The following is a 12812-nucleotide window of genomic DNA, read 5'->3' as shown; positions in this document are numbered from 1 at the left end:
AAAATTTGCACCCAGAGGCTAAGTCAGCAGAGAAGCCCAGATAATGTTTCTGGTGGTAGGTTTGTGAAATGAATGTAGCCTGTCCCAGTTTACTTTCACCGAGAGCTGAAGTGCTCCACAGACAGGTCCCTAATCTATTCCAGATTTTATATGGGCTAATACAGAGAAACAGATGATCATACATGTCATTTGCCAATTTAGAATCACTGGTTAAGTAAACGTGTGTATCCGGAGTATCTAGAGAAAATGCAAGCAGGTTTTAACAGAATATGCAAACTCCACACAGAAAGGCAAAGTTGATTTGAAGCAGGAACCTTCTTGGTGTGATGTGACAGTGCTAGCAGTAGCTTGTAAGCACTACATGCCAAAGTTTCCAATTTGACCAAGTGCTAAGTGCTAAATTAATATGACTTATTCCCCGAGTTATAGCATACTACCAGCAATGAAATGGCTCATCAACTAAAGGCCATTCGGGGTCGCTATAGCTCAGGAGCTACAGGTCCTCTGTTAATCAGGAAGTTGATGGTTCAATCCCTTGCTACTCCAGTCTGGATGCCAATCTATCCTTGAGCAAGATACCGAACCCCAAGTTTGGTCCCAGATATCAGCTGACTACATCAGTAGTGCATTCAAAATTTGCGCCCAGAGGCTAAGGCTACGTTCGCGTTGTGTGTGACGTCTTCTTTTGCACATGCGGGCCGCTTTGAGCGTTTACACTAGAGCGCATTTGCTGTCGCATTTTATTTGTAGTGTGAACAAGCAGACAAAAAAAAAAATCGGATTTGATAAAAAAAAATCGGAATTGAGCATTAAGACCTGCAGTGTGAACGTAGCCTAAGTCAGCAGAGAAGCCCAGCTAATGTTTCCCCAAGTTTTTCTCTGATGCATCCATTGCAGTATGAATGTTAGACACTAAGCACATGTAGGAAAAAGCATGGAAAAGTGTACAAAACAGTCCATTTCCCATGAATGCAATTCCTACATTTTTTGACAATCTAACAACAAGAGTTTAATGAGTTTAAGGAACAACATGGCCATGCTTAAAAATGAAAGGCAACAATTAACAGAACTTTTAAACCCTACAGGAACATTAACTGAAGCAATAAATATCCTACAAATACTAAAAAGAGCTAAAAATGAGCTACAGCTGAAAATGCTAAATCAGAAGCTGCACTTGCTCAAAGTAAACTGGGACATGCTCCATTCATTTTTAAAAACATGCCACCTTCAGGGATCTCAAGGCAAAATGTTCTAACAATGTTACCGCTAAAGATTTTTAAAAAATTATCACCAACCATTTTTTAGAACATATATAGAGGATGCTATCCTATCTTAATGAAGAACATTTTGGAAACAAAATATAAAATTCCACTACAGTAAAGTCATCTAAAAGTGTAACAAAGGGTATATTCCAAGTAATAAAAGAGTGTAGCCTTCATGCTTTTCACTGGTGCATGAGCTGTGGGAAGGATACTCAATGAACAGACCCAGAGCCAGTTCACAAGACAAAACCCCTTGGCTGAGGGAGTCTCGAGTTAAACAGCTTCACTTCATGAACTCCATAGGAAAAAGACGTTGAGGAATAACTGTGAGGAGGAAATGTGTTTTGGCAAGTGGTTGGCTTGGGCTTCAACTCCACTGTATACTACAGAGAGTTATTGTTGGGCAGCATCCATAAAGCAGTCGAAATCCTGTTAAAATTACTGCCGTAGCATACTAAGAGTGAACTGGTACTAGCTGCAGGTTATAAACTTTTTAATTGTACTTAGAAGAGACATGAATTTAGTCTGAGTCACTTAAATCTGTTTTCACTCGCAGTGAGATCACCACTGAGATCAAGTTAGCAGCTTTTCCTTCTCTGCTTCTTTGGAATTCTGAAAGCTTCTTCACAGACAAATCTCTGTTAGTCGGAAAAATGAATGATTCTGATCAATTCTGGCATGTTTACATTTGAGATTTTCATGCCAATGTCCATGAACATGCTCTGTCTGCATCTTGACCCCCCATGCCCCCTCCAAAAAATGTCAGCTTAAAAAACAAACAAAAAACCAACACTTACAATTTTGCCCATAAAAACAGCAGCAGTCTGCTAATGCATGCTAATTGGTTGGCTAAGGATATATGGCAGGAAGTCCTCCCTCGATGACAACCGTTTCCAAATGATAACAGACAGTAAAGTGGTTAAACCACAACAGAAACGCCATGTGTGTGAGAAGCATGTGGTTTTGGTGGCTGAAGGTGACTCGTGTCTGGAAAAAGACAAATCAAAATGGCAGATTGTGCAGTGGCTCATGGTACTGTGACTGTGACTTACAGAAAGATATTTTAATGCAATCAAAATCTGAAAATAGAGCAACAGCTATTCTCTTGACCCTGGCTGCGGTCAAACAGACCAAAAAAATGACTTCCTTTTCCTAATCACTTTACCTTGATCTCAATGGAAAACATGTCAAGGAAATTTGTAAAGGAGAATTTCTAAGGACTTAGGAAAAGTGAACCACTGTGCTCAGGGAATCCGACTATACTTACATAAGACTACTTAACAATGTGAATGTTGTTGACATGGAACTAGCCGGAAATGACATCCACATCTTAAATACTTCATCCCATGGAGGTCACAGTGATTGTGATTAGTTGCTTATCACTCGTATTTTCTCTTCCTACTGGAGAGATGATCTTATTCTGACTTTCTGGGACTGAAGTCAAGACAATCCTAAAGACTGCAATACAATAATGGACATAACTAATGCAAACTAAATTATAGTGAACTTTAAAATGACTTTGATCACTAATAAAGCTCATAATCTTAATTGTTTAAATCGTAGAAAATCTTTTCTCAGAGTTCATTTTTGGGTTTAACAACACTGTGTTAAAGAATCATACATATCAGCAGGTTAGGTCACAAAATGGAAAATGCACTGTTAATATTTATATGATTTCTATAACTTGTTATTTATGTTTATTATTTTCACAAACTGATGGTTGCTATGAAGTGTGGGACTTTCCTGTCATGAAGGATGCTCCAAAGTATCCTTTGCTAAATAAATGAAGTATTGAGCAGTTATATAGTAGTATCATTCACTCACTTGGAGATCTTCCTAAGCAAAAATGACTTCAACAGGAGACATCTTCAATTAAAAAAAAAAAAAATTGTAAAAATTGACAGAAGAATAACTTTTATCACATGAAAGTTTTTTGAGGGAGAGAATATGGCTCCATAGGGCTAGACTATCTAGCTACGAGACTTTACAAGTTCTTTGCTTCTAGCCTCTCACCAGAATGGGCTAAAAGACCAACAACAGCTCAAGCATGAACAGAACCAGACCCCTTCCCATGAACTCAAGCTACTACAGCATCTGATAAATTTCTCTTAATGCAAAACAAGTAAGCTATGCAAAATCTCCTCTGGGAGTGTGAAGCAAAGCCGTGGTGCATGTATGAGTATTTGAATAAGTTTCGCTTTGTTTTTCTAGACAGCAAAAACTTGGCGTGTGACAGTTATCTGATATCAGGTATTACTATGAAAGAGAGAAAAACTTTGCATGTGTTCTCAGTGAACCACATCTGATACGGGTACTGCTTTGGCACAGCTAGCTACAACAAACACTAGCTTCTGCTTAACTGACATTCACCATCACACTGTGCTGTAGCGCCAGCTGTTCAGCTCCAGGATATGGTGCTAATGGTTGCTCCCTTGCTACTGTAAAATAAGCAGTATTTCCCTTAGTAGTCTGCATAAAATAATGAGTTCAGTTCATGCATGATGCTCTGGTCAAGCCTGGACTGCATAACTCCAACTTAAAAAGACTGTATCATAGAATATAATCACGAACAAATACAGATAATAAGATTTTTTTTCCTGGCTAAAAATGAGCAATTGGAAGTATGTAATTAATTTAAAGATTCTGAGTTGGTTAACTTGACAGAAATGTATGCATTTTCTTATCGTTTTTATCAGACTTTCTTGGATGCTACGAAAAAAAACAGAAATTATGATACAGATAACTGCATTAAAATGCTCTCAGTCCAGAGGTCTGGTTCAGTAAATCTGATCAGCTGACAGCAACCCTAGCAGACAGGTAGCAGCTACAGTTGCCCAAGTCTGACCTCTGACTCAAACAGGTTTTAATAACATGAGTTTTAAATGTGATTAAAATACAAAAGTTTGCTTCTATTAAAAAATGAAACTATATACAGTTAATATAAATATGGAAATGAGCAATATAGACTAAAGCAGTTTTTCTGTAGCAGGCAGTAAACATGTTTATTTCTGCTGCAAAGTTGAACATTTTAACATGGTAGGCTATGGGAACTGCCTCATTTTTTGATCCAGCCTCTAGTGGCTATTAGAGGAATTGCAACTCTTTAGAGAATATGTAATAGCCACATGTTTGACTTGTCACAGCACCAGACCAGAACAGGTATGGATTACAGAAAAGTGGGTGGTGCCTTGCAAACAGTATTTCGGCAAAAAATAAGTATCTGCAGGTGCACTAGTAAAAAAAAAAAATATATATATATATATATATATATATATATATATATATATATATATATATATATATATATACATATATATATATATATATATATATTAAAATATATAGCAGTTGGTTTACTTGCACTAATACATCGTCAATTAATTTTAATAGTCAGCCTTCTTGTAAATTCAATTCAAAATGTGGGTCAATATAAACTGGTTGCTGGAGTTGCGTGGGGTTTTTTTTTAGAATTTTATTTCCCAAATTAGTTAAGTAATAAAACAGCTATCATCAACATCTAAAACTCTGTATTATAAATCATATTTGAGAACTAGTAACAGACTAATACCTTTCTCTACTTTTTTGACCATTTAAAAGTTGCAAACTTAGGCACTTTCTAGTTCTTTCAGGCTGCCAGTTTTCATCTAGTCTCAAACAATCAGTTTCAAAACAATCCCAGCTATTTACAGACTTTGTTTATCTTAATACATTTGCTAAAAATGGCATATAAAGGAGCAGTGCCCCACCTGTAAGCACATTCTTCAAAAATTCTTTCAGCTCCCATAAATTAATGTTTTAAGATTAAGTTTAACATTGTGAGAAAAACGATTTACAAGGTTTATTGACATTAGAAGTGAGCAGAAGCTTACCTAGCTATTCTATATCTAAAGATAATATATTAAGTTGTGACTGAAGTACACATTGAAAGCCAAGAATGAAACACAATTAGACAAAAAAAAAAAAAAAGAACGTAATCCAATGTTATGTTTGGATATGTCAATGTTTTAGAAAATAAGGCAACTTATTTTGGGGCTTGAGGTCTTAATAAATGTTATCATATGTCTTATGATGACTTTATCATCTCCTTCATTCACTTTGGGAGTAGGTGAAAGCTGTGCCAGAAACATCTGCTTGTTAGGAAAGTTTAACCTATCACCCAGCCTTCAGCCCACCAAGAAAAGCTGGCCAAGAACTATATGTGTTCTTTTACTGATATAGGGAACTATATGCAAAGAAGAAACCACACAAACACAACCTAATCAGGAGTTCAATCGGCACACCCTTCCATGCTCATTAGCATTGCACTAATATTTAAGGTCCCAATCGCATTGAATCAGAAAACAGGTGTGAAAAAATATTTGAAAAGGTTAATGACCCTCCACTGTCATTCTCACATTGCTGGGAGGTAGCTCTGCAGTGACAGCATTCAAATATCATTTTGATGTTAATCACTGGTGGTGATTGTCATCTTCCGGTCCAACTACTACGCAGGTCTGTGCTGCTACTTTGCATGACAAATATTCAAATTAAGTTTGAGGTGAGGGCTTGGACTGCTGTGAGCTACATGGGTCTGCACTACACCTGAGAATAACTCCACCAAACTAACTACAAAGCTCAGTAAGAGTAAAGTTTTATAGTACTTAAAAACATTTAGAGAGCTGAAGTATGACAAAAGAACTTTAAAATAGAAAAGGTGACCTTTATGGACCAATATATCAGCTGATATACGCCCTGTTGACTCATGTTGGCATAACGGCAAATAAGATGGCATTTACAGATGTCAGTGGCCAGTATGTTGTTTGAGTTTAGAAAGCCTACATGGAGAGCTAAAAGTTATCCATTTCCTTGGAAGCAACACAGGAATAACTACCCACAAAATCAACATGATTTCATTTAACTCATTTAACTGTTGGAAGTGACTATCGTACAAAGTTATTATGACACACAATGAATCACGGCTACAGGATGAGCCTGGAATCAATGTATGCTGCTTTGACTAGCCATTTATCCCACATAGTATTAAGGCCCTTGGAAGTTTACCCAAATTGCACTTTTCACTTTTTCTTTCAGTGAATTGTGGAAAAACAAATTAAACATTTGGGGTACCAATGCTAGTATCACAGACAATAAACTGCTACTGTGTTGCTGTTTAAACTATGATAGACATTTCACCATACTGATGTTCCTGAAAAATGGATCAAACATGCTGGGGAGAAAAAAGAAAAAAAAAAAAAATCACATAAATTAAAATCTACCAAATTTCAGCCCAATCTGATGTACTTAGAGGGCCTGTAACTTGGAAAATGTTCATATTTAGAAGGTAAAATTTTGCAGGGCTTCATTAAATGTGGTATACTTATTATACCAAACAAATTAGCTGATTCTGAAGCGATCAGGTAAGAATTGTGTTCAGATTTGGTTGACCCATACGTTTCCTCACCTGATGATTTACTCATATTTAGGGGAACGTTTAAGTCATACTTTTGTTTTATTCACATTACAGTGTTACATTAGTCCTGAATAAAAAGACAGAAAAAAAAAAAGAAAGAAAGAAAGAAGAGAGTGCCTGAAGTTCATTTGGACAAATAAGCAAAAATGAAAATGAGCCTGCAGGAATAAAGCATAAAAACTGCTATTGTGTACGCATGCAAACACATACAAAGACTTGTGTGTTTGTGTGTCAAGAACAGTTGAATGAAATCCTTGTCAGTGCCTTGCATCACTGAGCAGCTTGCTAAGCTGGATCAATGGCAATGTCACAGCGTGCGCACACACAAATACACACCACCCAGTTCACACACATATCAGCTTTGCTCTGCCCTTCCACACTGTCATGGACACTGTCACACTCCATTCCCCCTCTCATAAAGACACACAGCATAGGAACAGACATGCTTGCTTGTTTTCAGCTCACACTCAGCTGGTGGATCTTCCTCACAGTAGTGTAGCTCTAAGTGGTTTTAATCCGTCGAAGCTCCAGGACCTTGAGAGACCTTTTAGTCTCTTTTAAACTATCCTGAAGCCAATACATCAGCTTCTTTGGGTCTTTAAAGGGCCAAAACAGCAAGGGGAGGAGTCAAAGTGTACAAGAAAAAACTGCTGCAAAGGTTCTGGACCATAATTTCCCAACTTTTACTAGGTATAAAATATCAGCAGCACCACACAGAGTTCAATAGTGAGGTTCATGTCCTTCATATAGGTTTATGGATTATGCGTCACAGTGATGTTACTATCCAAAGTAGATGAGCTATAACACTATAGTGCTCTTGTAGAAACCAGAAATCTTTATAATAATAATAATAATAATAATGGATTGGATTTATATAGCGCTTTTCAAGGCACCCAAAGCGCTTTACAATGCCATTATTCATTCACGCACACATTCATACACTGGTGGAGGCAAGCTACGGTTGTAGCCACAGCTGCCCTGGGGCAGACTGACAGAGGCGAGGCTGCCATATCGCGCCATCGGCCCCTCTGGCCAACACCAGTAGGCGGTAGGGTAAAGTGTCTTGCCCAAGGACACCACGACCAGGACAGAAAGGCCAGGGATCGAACCGGCGACCTTCTGGTTACAGGTGCGCTTCCCAACCCCCTGAGCCACGGTCACAAATACTACTATACAACATTACATGGATTATACTCAAAAGGTTTGAAGGTTGCTGTGGATTTTGGATATGCTGTGCATGCACTGTGGGATAAGTAGTTCCTGTGGCTCCACAGTGTAGTGGTTTACACACTCCCTTAACAAATAAAATATTCCCTTTAGAGCTCGGGAAAAGGCACAAATCCCACTAAGGGTGTGTCAGGAAGGGCATCCGACATAAAATTCTGCTAAAACATATAATTACAGCTATCTACTGACCCCTTATAAATTCAAATTAAATCTTTTTATGGTCATGATTCATTTCAAAGCTGGCTTGGTTCGAGGATTAAAACTCTTTGTACAAGGATTTTCTGGAACGTCAATGGACAGAATGAATAGGAATTTCAGATAGAAACTTACATGGAAGACACAGACTTGGATGTGGACACTCACCATTGACCCTTGAAAAAGTGTGACACGAACTAGAAACATTCATCTACAGAAAAAATGTGGGGCCTTAGCACTCCAACCAGCACATTAACAACTTTTACAACAAAAGTAAAAGTTGTAAAAGGTACTTTTACTTTGAAGGTGAGAGTTCTTCATTTTCAGTTTGTGTCATACTTTTCAATTTAATGACCACTTAGCAATTGGTTTGCAAGTTTGTGCAGACAGTTAGTGTCTTTCATGCAAACTACTAGCAACAGTAACAACACGCAAGCGACCAAAACAACTGCAAGGAAGTACTGCCACTGCATACCTCCTTGCAACCTTTACCAACCACTTGCAAAGTGGTAGAAGAATTCCCAAGAAGCTAGTGATTACAGTCTAGTCTCTAAGATTGCATCAATAGGACATTAAAAATTGTTTTCCACAGCAACTGCCAGTAACTACTCACAATCAAATCACAGAATAAACATTTTTCCCTTGTGACTCGAGGTTGCCAGATGGTTCCCAACCAGTCTCAGGCCTCAGCGAGATTCATCCCGCCAACTGACTGATAAAATACTAAATACCATCTTAGTGACCAACAAAAAGCAGGGCACAGTTTATAGCTAACTTTGTTTTAATCTATATAAAGGACCAGAAGAAAAAACAAACAAAAACAAAACAATCAAATCATTTTTTTCTGTTTGTGACTTTGTGTCTCAATAATTGACATGAGTACACTCACTATCACTAACTAAGATTCTAATAAGATTGTACTAAACCTTGATTATCCTTTAAAATTCCTTCAGTCGAAGGTGATCCATTGGCTGCCTCTTCTTGAATCATTACACTGCATTAGTGCAGGTCCTGGAGCAGGGGTCATAGTGATTGCTTCCAGCAGAAATTCTTTATAAATCACCATTGTACTGGTTTAAGAGTGCTGTGCAGAGGCTTTCACAGGCCATGAGAGATCCTGTGTCAGTCCAGCATGAAGGCAACCAGCCTTGTCACAACCCACAACTCACTTTTCCCATCACTACGACAGGCAGAACGTATTCCACCAGTGAGCAGATCAACAAACACAAACAATAGCAGACAATAGGGATGGCACACTTTCCCCCATATCCACCTCCAGGCCTTTGAACAGGCGCACTTTGGCACAAAATGGCTGTCATGCGACTATACAGTTGGTTGACGCACAATAGTGTTGTGGATGGAGCAAGTCAGTGACCCGTGCAGGATACAATTCACTGTTCAACTCCCCAAAAAGAGGCATTATGCAAGCCGAACAGGCAGCAACAACTGAGGAGCACTTACATGGATTCTGTGGTGGACAATTGGAGGGTAAAGATGTAGATGTGGGGGCAGCTGCAGCTTGCAGCAATGACGTTTTTACTGAAATGTTTGTTTGTGTACATCCTAAATGAGCTTCAATTTGTACCCCCCACACCCACCCCAAACACACACATGCACACTCTGAACTACTTCCACCAGCCTTTCTCTTACACACAGGAGGCCAGTGTTTCTCAGTGTTTCTCCTTTCTTATATGACAGAGAGGCGAACATGTTTAGCTCAAGATGGATTTTTAAGACCTTAACTTGTAAACACCAGGGAAAGTCCTGTAGTAGCCATGAAGAGTAAATTCCTTGATAATGAATGAGGCTGAGAGTACCTCCAAAAACACGCACAGCAGTAATGAGACTCTATCCTGTCCCACAGAAAGAAAACGCTATTTAGGATTTGGTCAAACAGTAATAAACAAGAAGTCAAAGTAGCTCCTAGAAGGACTTTACCTCAAAATTATGAATAGTAGATACCAACTATTCATTAAGATAAAGGATACATTGTTCAAACAGGCCGCTTGATGTAATGAATAACTTATAATTCAATTTGTAACTAAAAGTAATGGACTAATGGTTAAAATAGCGTCCAAGAGTCATGGGTAAACAGCTGAGACAATTTACTAACCAAAACTGATAAATGGCAAGCAGAATGTAATCACTAAGAGTAAACAGTAAGCTGAAAGTGGTCCAGATTCAGTTTAAATAAGTCCAAATGAACTCGTTTGACCACCAGAGGTGGTGCAGATGGAGGAGTCCATCTGATAGGGCTTTGTGGCCACTCGGGGTGTAAAAGGCTGGCAATGACTGCAGCTCTGTGCGTGTGAAAGAGAAATAGTGTTAATGAAGGTTCATAAGCGAGTCACGAGACAAAAGTAAAGCCACGCTGCGCTCACACACGCACACACACAGACACGAGTCACTTTCTTTCTCAGCTGTTTGTGCTGCGAGTTTCATGACAACCATTTCACGGTGTGTAATGAACTTACCTTCACTTGGAAAGGATGGATCTCATTGAGTGAATGTCTTCTCAGCTTCTTCGTCAGCGTCTTCAGCATTTTGTCTTATTTTCTCGTGTATGGCTTATCCCCGCTTGACTGCCTCCTATAGCGTGACGGTTACAGCAACTTCACCAGCGACTTTGAAAGAAGGCACACAACAAAAAGCAGCTGCACTGACTCTCTCCGGTGTCGATAAAAACACCGACACACCGAGATTCCTCAAACTGCGTAGATGCGGCTTCTTTTCAAAGGCAGTGCGCAGCAAACTTATTTTCGAGTTCATCGGAGTCACTCTGCCTTTGCTGTATGTTTAACTACTTTTATCTCTCCCGGAGTTTAACTCAAATATGTTTATGAGGAGGGAGGAGGGGGGGTAATAAAATTTAAATGAATATCAACTTGTTCGCATTCACACACGCACACTCACACACATACACACAGCCGAATGCACACCAGCTTCTCCAATACATAGGAGATCTCCTCTAGCTAGAGCGTATCGCTCTCGGATTGGCTGCCGAGCCCGGTGACGTCGTGTTACTCTCTCTAGGAGGAGGCGGGCTAAGAGTTAAAGCCGTATGTTCTCCTATGTTTATTTCCTCAACAGGGGCGTATCCAGGGTTTTCATTAGGCAGCTTGAGGCCCATCTACTGTGAGCCAGCAGAGAAAAGCCAGGACAGGAAACAAGATTATGTTTACATTTATAGATAAACATGATATGTATATTTACAATTGTAAAAATATTTTTATATATTTATATAGACTCAAAAATGGTTTTTATCCTATACAACTGACTGTATACAAGGCACAAAAACAGTTGAGTTAGAATAAGTCTATTTTTATATTTTACGTTTACTGCTAATTTTAGTTTGTTTTTTTATCTCTAAGTACTTACCTATTTTATACATTCTGTTTATTTGTTAATTGTATATATTTATCGTTATTTTAAGTTCTATCCTAGGTTCTTTCACACCTTGGCTCATGTGATTAGAGGATCACCAGGGGGTCCTTTGTCCCTCTTTGGGGGGATACTCCCACTGGGTTTAAATCTGGGACTCTCGGCCATTTGACCTTAGAACTGAAGAAGCTTCTCGGATGAGAGGTGAAACGTCTTCAGGCAACTTAAAGAAGTCCAGACGCTTTTCTTTGCAAATTCCTTTGACTACGATGACCTGGATGACTGAGAACCTTCACAGACAGTCCTAAGAGAAAGCCAAACTGAATTATATTGTACTATGATAATGACAATAAAGATCATTCATTCAATCATAATAAGGTCCTTGTCATATTATATTTATCTTTATCCTCTAATTTCAGTGTAGTCAATATAAAAAAAATGGAATTCTCCAATTCTCACTTCATATCCCGAAGCTGTTTAAAATGAGAGATAACAAGCACATATGAGGTTGATTTAATTTTCCTTCCATTCTGATTGTTGTATCAGGGATAGGTGTTACATAACCTTGAACTTCAGCCTGCACCTTTCAGTTGGTCATTTAGTTCTTTTTTTTCTTTTAAATGAACCAAAGAAAGGGAATTATACTTACATATTTATTTATTACACTATTTCCATGATAGCTTAATAAATACTTATTTTAACTAAGCAAAATAAATACAATGAAGAAAACAAGTGTAGAAAATATTTGGAAGAATAAGGCCTTGCACATAAGTTATTCATAAGGCTTTTCTCAGTTAGGTACTTTTCCGTGTCCTCTTGCCTGTGACCTGGAACCAACATTAGTGTTGTATTCTCAGTGTTAAAGGATGTCTCACAGAAATGCATTTGGAAAACTTAGGTAAGAGGAGGCTGGTAAAAGGAACTACAGTAGAGATGCAGTGTATCCTTTTACCTTCAGTGTATAAAACAAGTGTTAGACTATATGGTGACCAGACAGCATTTTCATTCCATGGCTGTCTGTCCCACATCTTGAGATGATGCCCCACATTCTGACAGGTTCTACAGGAAATGCACTTTTCTAGTCTGGCTTTTACCCAGTGTATATGGCTTTTTTAAAATTATAGTCAGGATGCCATAGTCATCTGAGAAAGTTAGAGGTCACTAAAGAGCAATGTTCCCTCTAAGCTGCGCACGTGCGCAATTGCGCACTGCTGGCACGGTCTCTGCGCACAGAAAATCTGCGTTGCGCACAAAAAAAAAAAATCTAACCTGAATTGAAATACTTTAACAATTCTGTT

The 12812-nt window shown here is 38.5% G+C and overlaps 1 protein-coding gene across 1 annotated transcript in view; it reads right to left on the bottom strand.

Annotated features, from left to right (window-relative positions):
- si:dkey-16j16.4 (uncharacterized) overlaps positions 1-11086 on the bottom strand; it is a 30782-nt gene extending 19696 nt beyond the window's left edge. Inside the window, exon 1 of the mRNA XM_005477528.3 lies at positions 10608-11086. Within this exon, the coding sequence (XP_005477585.1) occupies positions 10608-10676 (69 nt within the window). The 5' untranslated portion in view covers positions 10677-11086. The remainder of the gene's footprint in view (positions 1-10607) is intronic.
- Between the last annotated feature and the right edge of the window lie 1726 nt (positions 11087-12812).

The sequence above is a fragment of the Oreochromis niloticus genome, linkage group LG19, assembly GCF_001858045.2.
Source record: "Oreochromis niloticus isolate F11D_XX linkage group LG19, O_niloticus_UMD_NMBU, whole genome shotgun sequence".
Classification (NCBI taxonomy): Eukaryota; Metazoa; Chordata; class Actinopteri; order Cichliformes; family Cichlidae; genus Oreochromis; species Oreochromis niloticus.
The sequence above is the reverse complement of the archived record's forward strand: the minus strand, read 5'-3'. Positions and strand labels throughout refer to the sequence as shown.